Source organism: Meriones unguiculatus, chromosome 9 (genome assembly GCF_030254825.1).
Source record: "Meriones unguiculatus strain TT.TT164.6M chromosome 9, Bangor_MerUng_6.1, whole genome shotgun sequence".
NCBI lineage: Eukaryota > Metazoa > Chordata > Mammalia > Rodentia > Muridae > Meriones > Meriones unguiculatus.
This window is the reverse complement of record NC_083357.1, coordinates 9,497,364-9,521,012: the sequence shown is the minus strand read 5'-3', so window position 1 is coordinate 9,521,012 and position 23,649 is coordinate 9,497,364. Positions and strand designations below refer to the sequence as shown.

At 39.1% G+C, this 23,649-nt stretch overlaps 1 protein-coding gene across 12 annotated transcripts in view; it reads left to right on the top strand.

Moving 5' to 3' along the window:
• The window catches only part of Ankrd28 (ankyrin repeat domain 28), a 147,624-nt gene extending 125,619 nt beyond the window's left edge, over positions 1 to 22,005 (top strand). For 10 of the 12 annotated variants that reach the window (XM_021641749.2, XM_021641750.2, XM_021641753.2 and 7 more), the window contains 11 exons: positions 2,637 to 2,838; positions 6,602 to 6,689; positions 6,989 to 7,106; positions 7,183 to 7,402; positions 10,307 to 10,394; positions 10,482 to 10,565; positions 11,120 to 11,265; positions 12,042 to 12,124; positions 12,487 to 12,569; positions 14,177 to 14,268; positions 19,736 to 22,005. In XM_021641749.2, the coding sequence (XP_021497424.1) occupies positions 2,637 to 2,838; positions 6,602 to 6,689; positions 6,989 to 7,106; positions 7,183 to 7,402; positions 10,307 to 10,394; positions 10,482 to 10,565; positions 11,120 to 11,265; positions 12,042 to 12,124; positions 12,487 to 12,569; positions 14,177 to 14,268; positions 19,736 to 20,022 (1,491 nt within the window). In that variant the 3' untranslated portion in view covers positions 20,023 to 22,005. Of the gene's footprint in view, positions 1 to 2,636; positions 2,839 to 6,601; positions 6,690 to 6,988; positions 7,107 to 7,182; positions 7,403 to 10,306; positions 10,395 to 10,481; positions 10,566 to 11,119; positions 11,266 to 12,041; positions 12,125 to 12,486; positions 12,570 to 14,126; positions 14,269 to 19,735 lie in introns of all 12 variants that reach the window. The other 2 variants (XR_009594155.1, XM_060390865.1) reach the window with 2 other exon arrangements.
• Positions 22,006 to 23,649: the final 1,644 nt, after the last annotated feature.

The following is a 23,649-nucleotide window of genomic DNA, read 5'->3' as shown; positions in this document are numbered from 1 at the left end:
TACGAGCTTGCCTACAGCCAGATCTCCCCCTGGCACTTTCTCAGTTAAGGGTCGTTCCTCTCACGTAACTCTAGCTTGGGTCAAGCTGACATGAAGCCTAGCTAGCACAGTGTTGTAAAGCTTTCTGCTTCCTTGTCTTCTCCACCAAATCTGAATTGTGAGGACTAAGTCTGAATATGTAAAGTCAGTATGGAGGAAGTAGCTATTTTACTGTTGTGACAAGAAAAAACCTTTCTTGCAGTGTCACTCTCTTGCAGTGTCACCATCACTTAGCATTGTCATTTGAGCATTTGCTAAGTGCTAGAGTTACCCTTTAGTAGAGATTCAATAAATTAGTATCAGTGACTTCTGAAAGTCTTAGAGTCTGTCATGGGACTGTAACTCTAATTTACTGGTATTACTTTCCTGTTCCCCAATTTGACAAGTTCTTCCCTCCCTCCCTCCTCCTCCTCTCTTCATTACTCACAGGGTCTTGCTTTGTAGCCCAAGCTAGCTTGCCTTAAACTCACGGTTCCTTAACTTAGCCTCCCATATTCTGCAATTACAGCCATTTTTAGCACATTTACTTCCTTAAGTGTCTCTTAGAGTACTGTTCAGTAGCGTTAGAGCTCTAGAACTTTTGTGTCTTAAAATTTGAAACTCTAAATTCATTAAAACAATAGCTGTGTGTATTCCCCTTCCTCTAGCTACTACCATAAATTTAATACACAGTTCCTTCAATTTTGAGCCTACATATGTGCACAGTGCATTTTTTATTCAGTCTTAGTTGGAGTTTCCATTGCTGTGAAGAGACACCATGACCTTGGCAACTCTTATAAAGGAAAACATTTTATTGGAGCTGGCTCACAGTTTGAGAGGTTCAGTCCATTATCATCGCGGTGGGAAGCAGTGTGCAGGCAGACATGGTGCTGGAGAAGGAGCCGAGAGTTCTAATCTTGATCTGAAGGCAGCAGAAGGGAGAGCTGTCCACGGAAGGCAGAGCTTGAGGATAGGAGGCATCCAGTCCTGCCCCATAGTGACACACTTCCTCCAACAAGGCCACCCCTCCTAATAGTGCCACTCCTCAGGGCCAAGCCTTCCCACACATGAGTCTTTGGGGGACATTCACATTCAAGCCACCACAGTGTTTAATCCTAGGGGACCTTCAGAAATTAGTTGAAATAACTCACCTTTTCAACTTGATACAGTGGTACACTGGAATGAGGCTTAAGGAAAGTGTATTTCTTCCTAAATGTATTGGTACTAGACATACAGGCTTTTTCCTTTGGCCCAGTAGAGGAGGTAATGAGGGGAAGAGCCCTATAACAAAGCATCATGATTTCTAGTCTTCATATTCTCTTCGTTTGGGGGTTTTGTTTGTTTGTTTGTTTAAATACAGTCTTTGTGTCCAGTGATTTCTCAAAGCTCATTCTTGGAGTAGCATGAGTTTCACTTTATGTTGCTAAATATAGTTGGACGTGATTCTAGATTCTGTTGTCTATACTCTAAATCTTTGAGGAGATAGTTAAGCTTGTAGATAATTAAACTTCCTATACAGGCATCAGCAAAGCCAAGCTTTCTCTTTGCTTGTACTTTCTGATTCTTTCTTTCCTTCTTTTAGTGTGGATACTCTGATCCATCTGAACGTACCTCATTTCAGTCCATCTCATAAATGGTTTTGAGTCTGTCCCACCTTTCCATGAGTCGTGGAAATTACACTTAGGTCACCAGGCTTGCGCCACAAGTGCCGCTGCACACAGAGCCATTCCACCAGCCTACGTTATGGCCATTTTGCACTAAAAATGCTGCTTTATCGTCCTTTGAAGGAAGCTTATTGCTTTCCTTCCCATGCAGTCCCCTGTCCAGTGTAAATAATATATATGCCATTGATGTCTTGGTTTTGTTAAATGAATTTTCTGGAAAGCTTCCTTATGCTGTGTAACGAAGGGAACTCTGTTTTTCTCTGACAAATCTTTTAAGTCTTACTGTTTTCATAGTTAGCAAGCACCGTGCTTGATAAATATTCTACCATGTCTCAATTTACTGTTTTTGTGCTGAAAGTATGCTTATGTTTAAGCTTTGGCACATCATGGGATAAAAGTAGTTGCTTTAATTTGAGAAATCAAGACTTGAGCACCAACTCATTTCAAATTACCCTTCTGTCCTTGTCTAATAAAGTTCTGTCAAGGAGTCAGTGTCGCAGTGACTGGGCTCATAAAGCGCATGAGCCTTCTTGTCCTAGCCTTACAGCTAGAGCTTCCCGTGACTTCCTGTCACATCCATTATCTTTATGTCTGCATGATTCAAGCATTGTTACCACCGGATAGTGGGGGTTTTGTTATGTATAGATTATTCCTTAATGGGAGAATACTGGTGATTATATACAAAATCTGTGGTTTAAACTCTCTGGCTTCTCAATATAAAAGTTTGTATTATCTCAGATGTAACAATGTAAAGATGAATTTGCTTACTTTACATTTTCCAACGCAGTGGGGTTTTGGGCTTGTAACTCAGTGGCAAAACTTGCTTACTTCCTTACCTACCTGGCATATGCAAGTCCTTAGTTTCAATCCCCAACTGTGGGGCGTGTAGCGGGGGCTACTTGGGGAGTTGGTCTGAATATGTATTTGTTTTAATTTATATATTTGTATTTCTAGGCTTATCATGGTCATCACCAAGCACTGGAAGTGTTGGTACAGTCTTTGTTAGATCTTGATGTAAGAAATAGTAGTGGTAGAACACCCTTAGACCTTGCAGCATTTAAGGGCCATGTTGAGTGTGTGGATGTACTCATTAATCAGGGAGCGTCAATCCTCGTAAAAGACTACGTTTTGAAGAGAACACCTATTCATGCAGCAGGTATGCCAAATATACTTGATTTGCCATTTACAATCTTAATGTACTTTTTATGCTGCTGCCATCATTGTGTTTACTTTTTTTTGTTAAGTAGTCAAATGATTGTATTCTGAAGGAAAAACAGCAGCAAGACAACACTTTAAAAAAACATAAAATCGAAGTTATTTTAGATTAACATATACTATTATGGCAACTGTTAATGTTTTAAAAATATTTTTATTTTTAAGACTTACTTAAATTTCATATGTATAGGTGTTAATGTTTGTATGTGTGTGCCACATGTGTGCCTGGTGCTTGCAGAAGCCAAAAGAAGGTGTCAGATCCCCCAGAACTGGAGTTAAAGGGTGATTGTGGGCCAATAGCTGTTCTTTTTTTTTTTTTTTTTTTTTCAATGCAGTTTATTCAGGAACCTTGAACAATCATCTGACCCTGGGGAAAGCCAGCCCACGACTTAAATAGCCTCTGGGTAGCCAACCCCAGCATGCCAGGTGGGCAATGCAGATAGGTCCACATACATGGAAGCAAGCCAGATCCTCAGCCTTAGCCAAATGTGGAGTTGTTTGTGACAGAGAGCACTCACCATCGGGAAGGTGGAAGGCGGAAACCAGCTCCATCTTTAAGGCGCGGCATTACGCAGCTCTCTACAGTTCCCCCTTTTTGTTTTAGACGCATCAGGCAAGAGTAGAGGTCTGATCTCTGATATTAGAAATAAATTGGGACTTTGTACTGATCAACAGCTGTTCTTAAGAACCAAACCCAGGTCCTATGTAAGAGCAGCAAGTGCTCTTAGCCACTGAGCCATTTCTCCAGCCCTAATAATCATTTTACTTATTTTACTAGTCTAGTGTACTGCATTAAACACTGAGAAAATTTTACAAAATGTTAAATTCTGCAAGAACTACCCAAAGTTGTGATTTCATAATGTTGCCAATGTACAAAAAATGCAGAGATCTATAACCAAGTTATTGGTATATGGGAAAAGATATGGGAAATGACTTAGTAGCAACAATGTATCCGTAGAAAACACAAATTCCCCAAATCTTTGCAGGAATTGCTCATTTTCAATAACCTAGACTGGTACAGTTGAAAACTGGTAGTCAGGCCAGGTGATGGTGATGCATTTGTTAATCCCAGCACTCAGGAGGCAGAGGCAGGTGGATCTCTTCGTTAGAGGCCAGCCTGTTGTTCCCACTTTGTGTTTCTGTAGTGATCCTTAGGGAACCACTCAAATATATGATTCGAATTTTGTATTGTTTGGGAAAGGATACAGGATACATTTCAGAAGATAATGGAAATACAGAAAATATTCACTGTTCCTCTTAGAGCAACTTTTTAAAACTATTGGATATTTAGGCAAGGCTTAGAGACAAATGTTTTAATGAGAATATGAACTCTCCAATAAATTCGTTTATAAAAACTGGCAAGTGGTATGAATAAGTCATTTTCTTTTATAAATAGGAATGGAGTTATAAAAATCTATATCCACAAAATTATATTGTAACCACAGATTATTTACAGAACCAATATAAAGCTTTAAATGGAGCATTTGTGTTGTCATCCCCCCCCCCCCCACTTTTTTTGTAAGACATGGTCTCATCAGTCTATACTGGCTTAGAATTCTGCTGTATGTAGCCTGTGAGTGCCTCCAACTGACAATTTTTCTGCATCAGCCTCCCTCTCAAGTGCTAGGAGTACAGGCAACCACCAGTATAATAATTCATGTACACTCTTGAAAGATAAAGAGCTTTGAGGCACTCTGGCTATATATGCACCATAAATGCTACCCATTAAATAGAAGAACAAGCACGTAATGAAATGGTTTATCACACACACACACACACACACACACACACACACACAGTGTTCTGACTGCATGTATGCCTACAGGCCAGAAGACGGGAGCAGATCTCATTATAGATGGTTGTGAGCAACCATGTGGTTGCTGGGAATTGAACTCAGGACCTTTGAAAGAGCAGCCAGTGCTCTTAACCTCTGAGCCATCTCTCTAGCCAGAAACTGTGTTTCTTTAGATGTCTTTCACAATCAGAGATCTTTTGGGAAGCATCTTATTACTTACATGCTGTGGGGAAAGCACTTTTTTTTCCTCCTTGAAGGTTAACATTCTTTTCTCACAATGGTACTGTGCTGGCATTGTAGTTATCAAACTTAGAAACACAAAAACACTCATCAGTAGCTACTGTGTACTGAATGTAACTGAATTAGTGTTGTAATAGTAGGCCAAGTTAGATCTCTCTGGACTATCCCTAGGTATTTTGACACTTGTTTATTACTAAGCTAAATGCTGTTGTCAGAGTTCAGCATACAAACTGGGGGAGGGTGGTTTTGAATGGTAAGTTTTTATAACTGCTAGAGTTTTGTATAACTATTAAGAGGTAGAAAGGCCAGGGTGTGACTCAACTGGTAAACACTTGCCTAGCGTATGTGGAGCCCCGGGTTCAATTCCCCAGCCCACATAGAAGAGGGAGTGGTAGTGTGTGCGCATGGTGATGGAAGCAGAAAGGTCAGCAGTTCTCCCCCAGTACCACATAAAGTATGGTGGTACTTGGTTGTAATTTCAGTAATTAGGAGGTAGAGGCAGAAAGATCAGAAGTTTAGGGCTATTCTCTGATAAATAGTGAATTAGAGGCTTGCCCAAGCTGCATGAGACGCTGTCTCCAAAACAAAACAAACAAAGGTACTATTGGCAATTAGCCACCTAATTGTCTAAATTACATTTTTTTTTTCTATTTCATTTTGTCACTTAACATATTTCCATACACTGTGTGGCAGGACCTAAATTTTGGAGGAGATATAACATACTTTAAAAACTTCCTATTGAGGTGGAGAGATTGTTCTTCTGCTTGCCAGTTATGCTTTTGGGCATATAAAAACATTTTTTATGAAATATGTGTCACTTATTATGTAAGTGCACTTGGAAATTCTTTCAGCTATAAATGACCTAACCAATGCATCCTAATTGACAGGGATTTAGTCTCATCCAAGAGAGTAGTGCAGTCAGCACACCATCAAATTCTTTATTATCTTTTGCTCTTGCTTTTGTGTCACAGGATGTCACTGCTTTGCAGCTTCACATCCACAACTGTGGTTGTAGAAAGAGGCCTTTTTTTTCGGGGGGGGGGGGGGAGTCCGAGACAGGGTTTCTCTGTGTAGCCTTAGCTGTCCTAGACTCACTTCGTAGGCCAGGCTGGCCTTGGACTCACAGAGATCTGCCTGCATCTGCCTCTCTGAGTGCTGGGATTACAGGTGTGCCACTGCGTCAGGCCAGAAAAAGGTCTTTTCATTATCAGAATTAAAATTATTTGCCAAAAGCTCTCTGGACTTCTCAGTGTCTTAATGGTTGATTCTGGTCCTTGTACTCAACTTTGCAGCTAATCACTGTTGAAAGGAAATATGATTACCATGATTGACTTGCTCTGAGACTGACTTGGTCTAACATAGTTGACTTGATCGAACCCCTTTGCTAGAGGCAGGTCACTTCTATTGACAAGCTAATAAAATGAGGATTCTGTTAGCGTGGAGGATGGTGAAGGGATGAGTGTCAGGTGTGCATTCTGCTTGCTGTGAACAGATTTGATTCCCGAAATAACAACTAAAGTATAAAACCTGCTTTGTACACAGGTGTTGTCCTTCTGCTTACTGAATTCAGTGAAATTGTCCCAAAATTATATTCTAAAAGATGTGCTTACTCTAAGATGATTTTTGTTTTACTATGTATATTAAAGTTATAACTTTTTTAACTCTACAGCAACAAATGGTCACTCAGAATGCTTACGGTTATTAATAGGAAATGCAGAACCACAGAATGCAGTAGATATTCAAGATGGAAATGGGCAGTAAGTTTCAATAATTTTTAAATTTTGGGCTTTTTTTGAGACAGCGTCTCATTATATAACCCAGGCCTCCATCCCACATTCTTACTACCTCATGCCTTTTAATGCTGGGATTACAGGCTTATGGCCCTATACCTTCCTTTTAGAAAGCTGTTAAAATACTAGATATTCTACTACTTTGGTCCCTATTTTAGTAAATACGTCAAAGCTTGTAACTGAAAAATGTTATGTCACAAAAGTGCATATATAGGAAATAAGGTATTTTAAGTGGTAGAACTAAACCTCATTCTGTTGCTGTTCAGGACACCTCTTATGCTGTCTGTTCTCAACGGGCACACGGACTGTGTGTATTCACTACTGAACAAAGGAGCAAATGTAGATGCCAAAGATAAGTGGGGAAGGACAGCATTGCATAGAGGGGTAAGCCGGAGTCAAACTAAAGCTGGTCCTGGTGACACCCCATAGTATATTTAACACACCTAAATTATTTTTGCAGGCAGTTACAGGCCATGAAGAATGTGTAGATGCATTACTTCAACATGGTGCTAAGTGTTTACTACGGGACAGCAGGGGCCGGACACCTATACATTTGTCAGCTGCCTGTGGACACATTGGAGTTCTTGGAGCCCTTTTGCAGTCAGCAGCATCTGTGGATGCAAATCCAGCCATAGTAGACAATCATGGGTATACAGCACTTCACTGGGCTTGCTACAATGGTTAAGTATCAGATAAAAACCTGCATTGAGTGCCTGCCTACTAGGTACTACATGAAAACAAGCAGTTCATAATGCATTGTGGGATTGAGGACAATAGCTTATTTTTAAGGCATATTTTTATGATTTATAATCTTAAAGTGTAAGATTAGTAGAAAGCCTAAGAGAATAATCTACTCTGTAGTTACTTCTCCTGTTCTTTATCTTGCTAAAAACAGGTCACTAATTTTCAAAAGTACTTGAGATAAGCCTTAGCCTTTACATTTTTCCTTTAAACTCACTTTTAATGATTTAATGATTATAGCACACTAGCCAAAGATTGTCCCGGACTCAAAGGAATTACTGTATATTGCCACTTAAATTTGTGTGTGTGTGTGTGTGTGTGTGTGTGTGTGTGTGTACATACATACATACATATATGTGTGTATATATATATATATAAGTCTGATATACTGAGAAAGTATCCATAGTTGTGAATTTTATTCAAAAAATAGTGAGATCAACTTGTAAAGCAATTTTTTTGCTGTTGTTTTGTTTTTTTGAAATAAGGTTTCTCTGTCTTTGCCTAGCTCACCTAGAACTCACTCTGTAGACCAAGCTGGCCTCAAACTCAGAGGTCTACCTGCCACTGCCTCCCAAGTGCTGGGATTAAAGGCATGTGCCACCACCATCTGGCTAAAGCAGAATATTTTATTGACTGATTTTTTTTTAATGTATCAGCGACAATTAAAAAAAGAACACCATTTAAAAAACCATTTAAACCATTTAAAAAAAAAAAAACAAAAAACACCGAAGTATGTTTCCTAAGATAGAGAATTTATTTGTTCTTTGGAGAGCTACTTTATCTTATAACATTTCTTTTTTTTTATTATTTTTATTAATTATACTTTATTCACTTTGTATCCCCCCTGTAGCTCCTTCCCTCCTCCCTTCCCACTCCCTCCCTCCCTCCCCACTTCTCCACGTATGCCCCTCCCCAAGTCCACTGATAGGGGAGGTCTTCCTTTCCTTCCTTCTGATCCTAGTCTATTAGGTCTCATCAGGAGTGGCTGCATTGTCTTCCTCTGTGGCCTGGTAAGGCTGCTCTCCCATCAGGGGGAGGTGATCAAAAAGCAGGCCAATCAGTTCATGTCAGAGACAGTCCCTCTTCCCATTACTATGGAACCCACTTGGACACTGAACTGCCATGGGCTACATCTGTGCAGGGGTCTTAGGTTATCTCTATGCATGGTCCTTGGTTGGAATATCCGTCTCAGAAGAGACCCCTGTGCCCAGATTTTTTGGTTCTGTTGCTCTCCTTGTGCAACTCCTGTCCTCTCCAAGTCTTACTATTTCCCACTTCAGAAGAAGGAGAAAACAGGAAACAAGTCAGGAGCCTGCCACAGAGGGCCTCTGAAAGGCTCTGCCCTGCAGGGTATCAAAGCACATACCAAGACTTAAGGCCAACCTTTGGGCAGAGTGCAGGGAATCTTTTTTTTAAACTTGTTTAATTTTATTTTACGTGCATTGGTGTGAGAGTGTCAGAACTGAAGTTACACACAGTTGTGAGCTCCCATGTGGGTGCGGGGAGTTAAACCCGGCTCCTTTGGAAGAGCAGACGGTGCTCTTAACCACTGAACCATCTCTCCAGTCCCTTATTACATTTCTTACAAGTCTGTGTGTGGACTGCTTTTCTTACTCTATCACTGGTGAACTTGGGCTTTCTAAGTACATTCTGTATCAGAAACAGAATTCTGCACAAACTGCATGCCTGGTTGCCATCAAAAGAAAAAAGTGTCTGATTTTCAGACAAGCAAAATTTAACGATTCTGAATTGAACGGGAAGAAATAGATGTTAGTTAATGGAATAAGAGACCAGACAGTCTAAAATTAATGACATATTTATAGCCAAATGCCTGCCTTATAATTTGACATTATGAAAGTGAAATATATTGAATGGTTTTACTCTGGTTAGTAAGTTTTATACAGAAAATAGAAATACTCCAATAAAATCAAACAAGCTTTTTTTCTAAAAATGAAATGATAACCTAGTTTTAGAAAAGGATTAGCTATATACTTACTAAGCTTAAAGTTTAAAATTTCAGTTGATACAGTCATGCTTATATAGATATAATTTTGAGTATTTTGATTATTTCATTTTTAACGTTCAAAAGTTAATCAGCCTTTTTGCCTCTCCTAAGCACCCTCAGCAGTCGCTCTCCAAAACATTAGCAGAGGTCCTGAGTGTCAGCCTGGTCCCGCCCAGTGCTGATTCCTGCAGATGTAGATGCGGTAGTCTATACCCAGTTTAGACAGTGGCTCTCAGGGTTTGGGGTTTACAGATGTTAGTAATGTCTTCATTATTAACAGGAACTGAAAAATTTAAAAATCTTTACAAGAGTAACTTTTTGAGGGACCCACAAAATGGCTCAGCAAGTAAAGGTACTTGCTACCAAGTTTGACAACCTAAATTTGGTTCTAGGAATCCATATGATAAGAGAGAACTAACTCTCAGGCTAACAACATCTGAAAGTTTTGGTAGGGATTTATTGTTTTGTTAGGTTGTTTGGTTTGGTCTGGTTTGGTTTTAAGGTTGCTTTTTTAAAAACTCTCCCCCTACTTCTCTCAACAGTCAGGGTGCTTGTCCTGTCTCACAAAACCGTGCTTTAGGACATTGTCCTGTGTGTGCTCTTATTAAAAGATACGTGCGTTTATTAATTGAAAAGGAAAGTTGCAGAACAAAGCATACCATTTGAACAACAAAACGAAAATAAGTGTGTGCAGGCAGCTTTATATGCCTAGAAAATTTCTAGAGCTTTTGAGATCATTGGTTACAGTCTAAAGAGTGGAGATGGGTTGGGGCAGGGACTTAAAACTTTTTTCAAGTATGTCTTGGATGTTAATATATAGTTCTTATGCACCTATTAGGTCATGAGACATGTGTGGAACTACTTTTAGAACAGGATGTTTTCCAGAAAATAGATGGAAATGCTTTCAGTCCATTGCACTGTGCTGTGTAAGTAAAGCCATACTAAATCAAATTGGGCTGTTTTAAGAAAGACTGTTATTACTGTAAGACCGACCTCTTTGTTATTTTATCCAGGATTAATGACAATGAAGGTGCTGCTGAGATGCTTATTGACACCTTAGGAGCCAGCATTGTGAATGCCACAGATTCAAAGGGAAGGTAGGATTCCACTAGTAGCATCCATTATTACTTCCAAAAAGAGAAAATATGGTGACTACTGACCATCTGAGAGCTTATAGAGAACTCACAACTGAACAACATTATTAGGGAATTTTAATTTTTTGTCATTTTATTTTAAGATATGAAGGTTACTCTGTTTTAAGAAGTATGATTTTAAACCCAGAGAAAATTGCTTATAAAGTTAACAGTTTTCTAAATTGGATTAAAGACTGGAAGAACAGTCCGGCAATTGTAAGAAGTAGTAGATTGGGGGTAAACATTTGTTTCCTTTAAGTTTTCTTTAATGATAGAGTGTTATTTTAACAGTGTTATGTAGTTCATCTTTATTTTAGGCAACTTATGGTTTAAGATTGTTTAGATTGTGTAGAGAAGACATTTCTAAAATAGAAACTAGTTCCATTGAGCTTACTTGTCTCTTCACAGTGCTTTCATAACGTAGCATGTAAAGCTTTGAAAATGTTGTGTTCTAAAGTAGGGCGTAATTTTTCCAGTGTCTGTGCCACTTAATGTTTGTTGTATTTCACTCTGCCCAGAACTCCTCTCCATGCTGCTGCCTTCACAGACCATGTAGAGTGTTTACAGCTGCTGCTCAGCCATAATGCTCAAGTCAATTCTGTGGACTCTACTGGAAAAACACCTCTCATGATGGCTGCGGAAAACGGGCAAACCAATACAGTTGGTAAAGAAACTAATTAGAGAAGGCTGAGGCAGTAAAACTGCCTTAGTTTGCTGCTTAGCCTTGACTGCATAGTATCTCCATAAGAAAAGAGACGTTGTTTAGAACCAGGCTTAGTATGAGCCCAAGAGCCTGTCAGAAGATTACAAGTGTAAGGCCACTTTGGGCTAGGTAGTAAGGCACAACCCACGATGATATATATATTTTTTTTAAGAGTAATTTTGTTCTATGTGTATAATTTAGATTCCCAGCCCTTCTGATGTCCATGAATTATCTCACCATTCCACATTTTCATTTTAAACCATTGCCCTTAACGGCTGAAAAGCTTTATCAAGGTAGTTTAACCTCTTGGTTTAATAACATTGGCTCTGGAATCATCTTGCATAACTCTAAGTCTTAGATCTCATTAAATGACCTCCCTCAGTTCTTTTACTTGCAAAATGAGAAAAATGACAGCATCTACTTTAAAAGATTGATGTGAGAGTTAAATAAGTTCCTATAAATCCAGAGCACATAAAACGCTGTTTGAAATTTATTAACACTCCAAAATGTTAATTATTATTTCTACTATCTGATTTGCTTAAAAACATAAAAGTTCCAATAATTATATGGTAATAAGTAATACAGCATTTTTCTTGTAATTAAGTAATTATTTGCAAGAGGGATTTTTTTTTTTTTTTTTTTTTTTGCTTTATGTCTTCATTTCTCTACAATGAGTTATTGGTAATCTAAAAAAAAAAGTTCATAAGCATAAGAATTGATGCGCTTTTTTCTCCCAGAGATGCTGGTTAGCAGTGCCAGTGCAGATCTGACCTTACAAGATAAGAGTAAAAACACCGCCCTTCATTTGGCTTGCGGCAAGGTACGTACATAGTTTAAGGATGTATCTTCATGGTTACTATTGAGTGGCATAAGTTTTTCCAGTTCACTGAAATGAACAGAAGTAGGAGGCAAGCCTGGTGATTACTAACACTGAATTTCTCGGGTGGGGTGGGGCGGGGTTTGTGGGGAGTATTGGCTTACTAGGTTTTGAAACATAAGCTTAACACTTGATTCTTTCAGACCTGTCCCTTCTTCCCATTTCTGATACATTTGATACTTCAGACATTAGCTTAAAAAAAAGTGTGGTATGTTTGCAGTACTGTACATGTGTTAGAAATGGTTGGATTTATGTTTATTCTTAATATTGTGATGTTTTTTAAGAGCTATTTGCCACAATTTTAGGGTCATGAAACTAGTGCCTTGTTAATACTGGAAAAGATAACAGATAGAAACCTCATCAATGCAACCAACGCAGCCTTGCAAACGTGAGTACTTTGAGGGTCTAGCTAAACTTAGTGACCTCTATAATTTTAAAAAAGAATAAATGCACTTTTAAAGAATGTGACAAATAGGATAGACCAGTCAGAAACTACTTAAAGAATAATTTTTACAATTGTCAGACCTCATTTCTGAAGTAAAACAACTAAAAGCTCTAATACTTAAAAACATTTTTTTGAACTGAAACTTTATTACAACATTGATGATAATGAATTTCTTATTCATATAATTTTCTAAAGGAAGATAGTGCTTATTCTGTATATTATCAAAATCATCTGAAAAGTGCCATTTCATAAAACTATTAAGTGTGTGTGTGTGTGTGTGTGTGTACTTGCTAAGCTTAAAGCGGTTTCAGAAAGAAATAGCCTCTTAATATAAGCAGTGAGCCTTGAGTTTGACCGAGGGTTTGTTTTGTTTTGTTTCGTTTTGTTTGAGACACTGTGGTTTCTCTGTTTTAGCCCTGGATGTCCTGGAACTCACTCTGTAGTCCAGGCTGGCTTCTGCCTCCCGAGTGCTGGCATTAAAAGTGTGCGCCACCACTGCTCGGGTTTTTTTGGTTTGTTTGTTTGTTTTTCAGTTTTGACTGAACTCTTAGGCCCAGGTCTCTCATCATCTTCTCTCAGTATCCTTTTTGTTTTGTTTTGTTTTAAGCTTGAAATAGCTCACATTCTGGGTTTAGTCAAATCCCTCAAAGGTCCAAATATTAGTCACAGGGCCAGTAAACATCTTTTAAAGATTATCATAATAATAATAATGATAGCTTTATTATTAATAATAATGATAGCATAATAATCATAGCTTTTATTGTGTATTTGCTAACTTCATTTCTTAAAACAGTAAGTTAAGACTGTAGCTCACCCAGTCCCAGTGGGTACATCTATAAAAAACTCCTGCGCCTAAAATTGAGGGAACATTTTGGAAGAGGAGGAAAGGTGATAGGAGCCAGAGTCGGAATTTTTTTGTGGGACTGTTTTGTGGTAAAGTGAGACCCTATACCCATAAAGTCTTGCCAGAAGGACTGCCTAAATATGACGTAAACAAGGACAACAATAGCCATCTCAGAGTGGACTAGGGTAAGCCCAGGAGGCCTCAGCTCCTCTACAAAGAACTACCACTAGTACCTATGGAGTGCTGAGAGCAAGAAATGATCTTCTCTAGGGAAGAGCACATTAATCTAATACCATTGGTCATTGGTCAGCCCTGAAAAAAAGGTGCCATGAATTTGAAAGAAAGCAAAGAGGAGTATATGGGAGGATTTAGAGGAAGAAAAGGAAAAAGGAAATGATGTAATTATAACCTCAAAATACAGTAACTTTATAAATATATATGTGCATCTGAAGAATGTAGTTCATTTGGTTAACTCTTTACATAAGGAGTCTTGGAAGGTGCAGTGAGTTTGATGAGGTCAGGGAACTACTAGCGATGACTAGGGCTGAGCTTTCTGTGGAGGCCCTGCTGTCCCTCCCACATTGATTGGTTGAGAACTGGGTGTCCGGGGTTTGTATCTCTAGGTCTTCACAACTTGGCTAAATGTTCTTTGGCAGCCAGGTGTGTATCTGCATGCACTGCACATACCTGTACGATTTCCCCACAGACCCCTGCATGTTGCCGCCCGGAACGGGCTAACAGTGGTTGTCCAGGAGCTGCTGGGGAAAGGGGCGAGTGTACTGGCCGTCGATGAAAACGGTAAGTGGGCTCCGCGCCTCCCCGGCCAGCGCCTTGGCTGGGGACCTCCTGACGGCGCGCCTTTGAAGTAAACGAACTTTGGTGGCTTCTAATTGGGCGAAGAAGAGCACTGAAGTTAGTATTGAGGAGTTCTTTGAGTGGGGAAATGAGAGCAAGTGAAAAGAAAGTACGTCTGGTAGGTGAACTTCTGAATCCACCTATTTTCAATTAAACCAAACTTGATGGTTCCTGTTCGGTGACCACTATTATTCATTTTGGTAGCCAAAGATTTTGTTCTTTCAACAAATATTTACCAAGGCCCTACTAAGTGTCATGTTCTTAGGTGAAGCCGATTCTTCTACTCTTAGATTCTGTCTCATTTTTCTGTTAGAGACTGTCACTTTAACGATTACTCCTTATTAGTATCACTCTGTGTTGTATTGGACCCAAGTACTGCAAGTGCTCTATCACAGAACTGTCCCCCCAAACCTCTCCCATAACCTGAAGACATTAGTGCTTCTAGCTGCTGCTATAATGCTTGCCTTCCCCCACAGCAGAACTACTCAAGAATTGGCTTTCTGTAGGCAGGCCTGTGTCCCCACCTCACTGTAGAACTCTTCTCACCAAGGTTCCTGATGGTTCTCAACAGTGTTAAGGCAGTTTTTATTTCACTTGGCAGGTCAGCTTTTGGTATGTGCGTACTCTTTTTTTTTTTTTTTTTTCTTTTTTTTTCTTTTTTCTTGGCAGACTTTCTTTACTTGGCTTTTAGGGACTCCACACAAATGTTGGAGGGCTCTGAAGTCTGTAGTCTTTGTTGGTTTTTTTCTCTGTCCAATTTACCCTCTAGATGATCTACTTTTAACCTTTGATTCTGAAAATTATTTGCTGAGACTTCCTAAATGTTTATTGCTAGCCCACACCTTCCTCAGTGTCTACATTCTTGTATCTGTCTGGCTGCATAATTAATAAGACAATATAGATGTCTAATAAATAGAATTGTCAACATTTCTCCTTACCGACTTCAAACTTACCCTTCCGACACCATCCTGATTTCAATTGAAGACAGTTCCCTTCTTATAGCTCGAGGCAGGAATTTGAATTGTCCATGGTTACTCTCTCATGCCCACTGTACAGTGAATGCTACTGATTCTTCCTTTAAAGTAAGTCCATCTGTCCACCTTTTTCCCTGCTGACTGCCCTCACAGGTAGTTCTTTACACACATGAGAACGTGTTTCTACTGTCAGCTTGTCCACAGTTCTCACAGTGACCCACAAAGTGCCCCACTCCTGTGCCCTTGCTGAGCTGGTCTCTGGCCCCTAGCCTTTCTGCTTCACTTTGCCCTCCAGCGCCTCCAGCACAGCCTCTGCACATGCTTATAATCTTTGTTGTTTTCTGCCTGGAACACTCTGCTCTGCAGATACTCTTTGACTAAACCCTTCACCTGTTTCAGACCATAGCTCAAATTTCATCTTCTCCAAGAAGCCTAACCCTAGTAATCTATCTCAGTTCCAGTCAACCTGTTCCTCTCTTTCTTATTTTACTGTCTAACTTACTGAGTATAATGTGCCTTTTTTCATGTTAATGTGTGTTCCCTCCAAGAGAGTGAACATTCACTCCTGAAGAGCAGAGAATCTTTGCCATCTGTGTTCACTGATGTTTTCTAAGTGTTAGAAGAGTTTGAGGGTTCGGTGGATGTCTGTTGCATGTGTAATTTTGTCAAAACTGTTAAGTTCTGAGACATCTTTGTGGAATAAGTATGTCATACTCTGCTCCCTATAAAGGCACATTAAAAAGTCTTGACCCTTCCTACAAGATCAGATGAGACATTCCAAAGCAGCAGCAAGTTGGGAGGGAACCTTTTTTTTTTTTTCCATGTATTTTTTACTTTTTTTCGCCTCCCAATTTCTCCCAGGTCCTCCTCGTTTTCCTGCCCACCCAATTTTATGTTTGTTTATTCTTTCTCCTTTTCTCTCTCAACAGGAAACACAGACACATAAAATGACCAATAAGATAAAAAAAAGTTGAAAGCAAAATGAAACAAAAGTCTACAAAATATTTAAAAATACACAAAAATTTTAAAAATTATTTTAAAATACAAAAATAATAGTTGTTGGCCAACTCCTCGTGGACATGGGAGCCTGCCCTGAAGTGTGGTTAATATTCTCAGTGAAACTCTAGTGGAGAAAACTAAAACTGATTTTGTTTTTTCTTTTGCCAGTGGTTATAAATTGAAGATAGCTTCTTTGTTAGAGATGGGAGCCTTGGAGTCATCTATCTCTTGTGGATCTTAAAACCTTTACCCCTACCTCTTCCATAGAGAGCCTTGAGCCTTAAGGGGAGAGGGTTGGTGAAGAGATCCCATTTGGTATTAAATGCCCCAAAGCCTCACACTGCACAGTGTCCAGTTGCAGGTTTCTGTGGTAGTTCGGGAGAGAACCTTTTAAACTGAAGAGTAAGCCCGTTGAGAGAGAACTTGAGATGAGCACAAACATTGGATTAAGTTTTTAGGAGACCAAGCATTGGAAAGTGGGCAGTAAGACTAGAATGGGAAATAAGACTTAGAGGTGTAGGTGGCCATCAGCATTGAGGTGAAGGTACTTGGAATGGCAAATGTATAATCATAGGTTCTTTGGGACTTGGTGTAAAGGAGAGACAGGGTTTTGTAGGTGAAGTCATACCCACTGTGGCTTGGGAAGCTTGTATGGATGGCACTCTAAAGTGTCATTGAGTCAAGAATACAGGGGAAAGAGTGAAGTTAATTTGGAGGCATATGGAAAGCTGAGTGAAACTAAGTAATTAAACATATAGATCTGAAACCCAAAAGCTAAATACAGATATTTCTAGGAATGCAGCTACTCATAGTGATTAAAATGTGGAAATAAAAACATTAATATTTGGCCACATTATGATATGTAGGTCTTTGTTGACTATTTCCAAGAATTTATATTATTTTTTTAATAAATAAAAAAAGAGGCCAAGCGTGATGATGCACACCTTTAATCCCAGAACTCAGGAGATAGAGGCAGGCAAATCTCTAAGTTTAAGGCCAGCCTGATCAGTATAGCAAGTTCCAGGACAGGATGGGAGGGAGGGGGGTGTAGAGGGAGAGAGGGAAAGAGGAGAAAAGGATACTAAACCTGTTGATGAAGGTCTCCAGTGGCTTTAGTTGACACGTTGAATAAATACCAATCTCATTTTATGATTGTGTGTACTGAGAGTTGTAAATTAGTCTCGTAATAACAGTTGGATGATTAAATATGTTCTGAAGACTAAATAAAGACAAGCCAGGCAGTGGTGCCGTACTCCTTTGATGCCAGCACTTGAGAGGCAAGAGGCAGGCAGATCTCTTGAGGTTTGAGGCCAGCCTGAGCTATAGAAGGAGTTCCAGGACAGCCAGGGCTACACAGAGAAACTCTGTCTTGGAAAACAAAAGACAAGATGAAGGGGCCAGTATATTCTGTGCCTTTGTTACTCCCAAGGATGGGGTTAGAGGTGTTGAGATGAGTTTTCTGAAGAAGAAAGAACATGTTACATATTCATGGAACGTCCTCAAGGAGTTTCTTATTATGTAACCACACCAACTCATATAGAAGAGAGGATTCTGTTTGCAGTCATATTCTTTCTACACATACTGCTGAGAGATGCATTCCCACTCACTCAGGGCACTCTGTGCTCTTTAATGGTTGGGCTTCTAAGTTTGCCAGCCTCAGGGTAACAACAGCTGGTACCTTCACATTTTCAAAAGAACCTTTGAAAGATATGTGAGAATAAAGAATTCACTCAGGCATTTTGAGGAAGTAATTGAATTAAATCATGTCCATCCTCCAGTCATTTCTGCCAGTCCTTCAGAGTAGTTAGCTAGTTGTTCCCTTTGATAGTTAACAAAATGGTAATTTTACAAGGGAAATTTTTAAATTTAATCATGAAGGCTAATAATACTTAATAATGATCATGATGAAAATAGGAAAAGGTAGAAATAGCCAAATGCCCAGTAGTTAAATATATACTGTGGTATGATCATATAGTGAAATACTGCACAGCAGCAAAAGTTATCTTACTATAGTTATGACAGTATTAGAAGTCAGATTTAAAAATACATATGCTATATGCTTCTACTTATATTTGGTTCAAAAACTAACTAACAGCACTCAGGCGAGCAGAGGCAAGTGGATCTCAGTGGTTCCAGGACAGCCAGAGCTACACAGAGAAACCCTGTCTTGAAAACAAAACAAAACAAACCAACAAAAACTACACAACAAGGAAATAGTCACCACAAGAAAAGGTCAGGGTAGTAGTTACCACTGTGAAGGAGGAAAAGCCCTGTAGTACTTGTGGTAATAGTTTCTTGCTGTCCCTTCTGGCTGGTGGCTTTATCAGTATTTGGTTTGTAATAAATCATTCTGCATTAAAAACAAATTATGTCCCTTAAAATTCACATGTAAAATATAAACATAGTAATATGAAAAACAGTGCAACAGTAAATAGAGCTGCAGATTAAAATTTCAAGACCTCTGTAGCCTTGGCACCTTTTGAGTTCACATGGCTTAACACAGATAAAAAAACACAGGTAAACCATCACATGGAGTAACTGAAGCTTGCCATCGCGCTGTTGCGCACACCACCTTCTCTCCCAGGCCAGTTCTTGGCCACCAAGGCCTTACATGCCTTCCCTGTGGCTCTCCCATCGACGCCTGCTGCTGGGGCACTCTATGTCTGAGGAAGGATTTCTGCAAAAATAAAAGAAAATTCTTATCTTAGGTTTGGGCTTTTAACATTTAGTTTAGTTTATAATTTTCTTACACGGCTGTGTCTACCCAAGAGGTCCTAGGAACTTACCTTTTTAGCAGTAAGATTGTAAGTGCATACCACTGTGGCTGGTTTATTTACATGGGAGCTAGGATTGAACCCAAGTTCCTGTGCTTACAAGGTACTTGACCTACTAAGCCATCTCCCCAAACCATAGTCTTCATCTGAGGTTGACTGACAGACACATCAAGAAAAGTTTGACTACTCTCATTCATTCATTCGGTATGTAGTTAGTGAGCATCTCCTTAATGTTTAATTCATATAATTGTACATCTAGATGCTCGGCATATAAAAGTTGACTTAAACAAGTCTGAATTTATGGTAAGCTTTGACTCGCTTGTCTTAAACTGGCTAATGTGTGTTTATTGGGTTTTTCATTTCTCTAAGAATGCCCTGTATTTTCTGAGTTGGTTTGAATATGTGTGTTATGAGATGTTGGGCAAAATATCCATTGGGAGGCTCTAGTTTCCTCTTGTTATTTAGTAGGAAACCTCTCCTTGTACCCCAACATTTTTATGATTGTGTCTCTTTCTGCTTACTAGCAAGTTGTGTTATCAGTCTGCCTAAAGAATTTGTTATCAGCCATAGGATCTATGTGTAAAGCTGAAGACCTTTAGAATTGCTGTCTCATGCTTTATGGCTTGTGTGTTACTAATTTTTAAATTTTAAATTCAATTCTAGGTTATACCCCAGCTTTGGCCTGTGCTCCTAATAAAGATGTGGCTGACTGCCTGGCTCTCATTTTGGCCACCATGATGCCTGTCTCATCAAGTAGTCCGTTGTCATCCCTGACATTCAATGCCATTAACCGTTATACCAACACCTCAAAAACAGTTAGCTTTGAAGCCTTGCCCATCATGAGGAGTGAACCTAGCACCTACTGCAGTTTCAACAACATTGGTGGGGAACAGGGGTACGCGTACACTGATGTGGACGAGCTCAACGACTCTGATTCTGAGACCTACTGAAAGGCTGAGCCTGGACCTCTGTGGAAGCTCTGACACTGAAACTTCAAACCAGCTTTTTCAGGAAAAAAGCACTTTTCTTACTCAGACACAGATTCAACCTGAAGAAAGATCACGCAGTGAACAAATAGAAGTATTGTGATGACATTAGGAAGAAGACTCTTAAAGGCAAGTTTTGCAAAAGGAACTTCTAGAATCTTAATAATGACTTGACCAGTGGAAAACACATTGATGTCAGTTGCTTTGTGGGACTGTTTTAATTGGCTTTGCAGTGCCAGAAATTGGGACAGTGCTCCCTGACCTGCTTATGTGGGCAACACTGCTGTAAAGGAAGAGATAAAAACACTAGGTTAAAATTTACCCATAAAATTAGAGCTAAATTTAAATGCAATAAAAGTTTGATATAATAGGCATTATGTTACACACCAAATTGCCATGGACCAAATAACGTACAGATTTTTTTATTAGAACTCCATTTTGTGGAAATGGAAATAGGTGGAATGAGACAGCTTCTAAAGCAAACTTCAATACTTCTGAAAATAAAGCTAAGATTTGATTTGATGTTGATTTTTATTAAGAAAACATCTGAAAGCCTTTCAGTACTGTATTGAACCATGAGAAAAAGCAGATGTATTTTTACATTTTTATATAAAAGATCTTAAATTACAGTTTTTATAGAATTCAAGACCAGATGACTAGGTGCAGTGTGGGTAAAAGTACTTGTGACAGAGATGTAGATTAGGTCAGGGCTGTTGCCCACTTTTGAGTGGTTTGGTTTTAAATTGAACTATTTTTGTTTAAGGGATTCCATGAAGGAAATTTTTTATGAAATTAAAAACAGATTATTTTACCTATTGTAATGTAGTGACCCTGGGGAGTGGGACTGTCCGAGCCTCTACTTGGGGGGCACACGTTCATCACTTTTAGGTGACTTTGGGGTCTCTACATTTGGGCTGGAGGATTTTTACTGTTATTTATTTTAATCTTAACTTTGCCAAGCAAGAATCAAAATAAAAAAATGTTTAAAGACTCTTGTTACAAGACATTATCTAAAACTAGTTTTGAATTCTATACAAACTGGAATTTTAAGCATTTTTATGTAAAAGAAAACAATGTAAAAATACATCTGCTTTCTCTCATGGTTTATGACAGTACTGTAAGGCATTCAGCTCTTTCTTTTTTTCTTTTCTTTTTTTCTTTTTTTTAACAGGATCTTTCTGTGTAGTCCTGGCTATCCTGGAACTCACTCTGTAGACCAGGCTGGTCTTGAACTCTCAGGGATCCACCTGCCTTTGCCTCTCTGAGTGCTGGGGTTAAAGGTGTGTGCCACCAACACCTGGCTTCAGATATTTTCTTCATAAAAGTCAACATTAAACCATTTGACTTCATTTTCAGAAGTATTGAGGTTTGTTTTTGATGATGAGTCATAACAAACAGAATCAGGTTACTTGGAAGGCATTTCTGTGTTGGGCGAGAGTTAAAATACTACAGGCTTTAGGTTCTGCTCAGATCTAGAGCACCACTGTCGGAGAGAGATTGCCTGCCAAACTGAAGATGGCCTTTCAGGTAGTAGAGAAGAGGCTGACATGAGGCTTTTAAAGAACACTCTTCTGTGCTTCTGTGTGTACTCTTAAGTGTCACTTTCCCGTAGAATGAGTTCACACGGGAGGTCTCACGAGAGCTGGGTAAAGTTCCATCCATTGCAACAAACGATACTCAGTTTCATCTTAACCTTTTTGTATTGTGAAACTGGACCTTTATGACATTGTAAATTATCAGCTGGTTTTTCTGAATATAAAGTGTGAAAACACAGAACAGTATTTTGGTCTACTTGATAATTTTGGGGTTTTGGAGAATTAATGAGCATGTACATAGAAATAGTGACTGCTTGAATACTGTATTTACCTGCACTCTTTCAGCACATCAAGATTCCTGTATATTTTAGAGTATAATAAAACACAGATGTGAGTTGTATTTAATGAATAATGTATTTGTATCTGTGCATATTACTTAAAAATCTATAAAGTTTCTAGGGCATTGACTACTAGATTTTAAGCATTTTTTCTAAAATATTTACAAAATTATAAATATAATCTCCATCTTTTCTTTATAATATAAAAAAGTCATAATGAACCCTTCCTGATTAATAGTGGTAGAAGGGTAAATATGCATTTTAAAGACCGTAGACTACATTTTCTATTGTACCTTTTAAAAAAAAAGAAAACTCAAGAGGATTCTAAAAGTATACCATATGTGTGCTTTCTCTTTCCTTTTAGGAATTCTCTTCTGAATTCCCTGAGGGAATTTTCTAGAATCTCAGAATTGAAAGAGACCTGAGGTTCATCCAGTCTAACCTCTTAACAAATGCAGGAGTCCCTTCTCCAAGGTTGTCTTTCCACCTTGAACACTTCCAGTGACTACCTCACGAGCAGTCCACTCATTGTTGAGCAGCTCTGTTAGGAAGGTCTCCTTAATGGAGTGGAAGCCTCCCTCCCGGTAACTTCTGTCCTTGGGCCCAGCTCTGTCCTCCAAGAGTGTTGGAAGGATGACTCTTCCACCCTCTGCCATGTCTTCTTTCACAGGCTGTTGACTCCTTTTGCTGAAGTGATTTCCAGAAGGACTCATTAAACACATTGTCTCCACATCTATTGAGATCCAAGGTGTAGCTATAAAGTAACAAACTCATCTTTTAATTTATCCTCATGTGTCTGTAGAGACCATAGATCCTGCATCATTTTATGTAAATGATGCCATAACTGGGAGGTGGTTTGTGCTGTTATCAGCCAACTGGGAAAGCCGTTCCTTTGCTTTGTGCTAATTTGTCCCACGGGCTTTGGTGTGCGCTGGAAGAGGGAAGTTCTGAAGTCCTGTCCCAGAAAGTGTTGGCCAGCACCAGTATTCAGAGTAAATACAGGAGCAAAGCACAGCGCCATAAGTTACTTTATAGTTACACACACCCAATGTGGGACAAGCCCTGGACCTGGTTCTGTTGTGTTTTTGTCCTCGCCCACAAGGGAAAAGCCCATGAGCTTTAACGTGTGCGTGAAAGATGACATCTGAGATGTGTATTACAGTAATACCATATTTTGCTCAAAAACAACTTTGGGGAAATAGTGATGACAGGTGACCTCGAACAGTGCCATTTATAGTTCAGGAGATCTCTAAATGTAGCTGTAAATTTGGGGTTAATTTGGCTTCATATATTGGATCTTTTAAATGAAATAAAAATTTTTAATGCAAAAAAAGGAAGTGTCTTTCTTTTTTTACATATACAGAATTTTTCCCTTTAAAATGTGTTCACTTATGGCAGGTTTTTGTTTCTGGGTCTCAGTACGGCCAGGATAAATTCTGGCTTGTTCTTCCTCCACCTCCAAGTGCTGGGATTACAGGTATGTGCTTCTATGCCCAGCTGTGGGTTTTGCCCTGAAATTTTCAGTGGCTTTTTAGTAAACTTATTTTAGACTTTTGAACTTACCTAAATGAATCTTTCAAATGTGTTAACAAGTATTTATTCCTTACCTGCTTTGTACCTGGGGGTAGCAGTGGGCAGAATGGTGGCGGGATCCTTCCAACAGCTAAGAGTTTCATAATGAGATGGTGTATCAAGATAAACTGCCCAGGAAGGCGAGA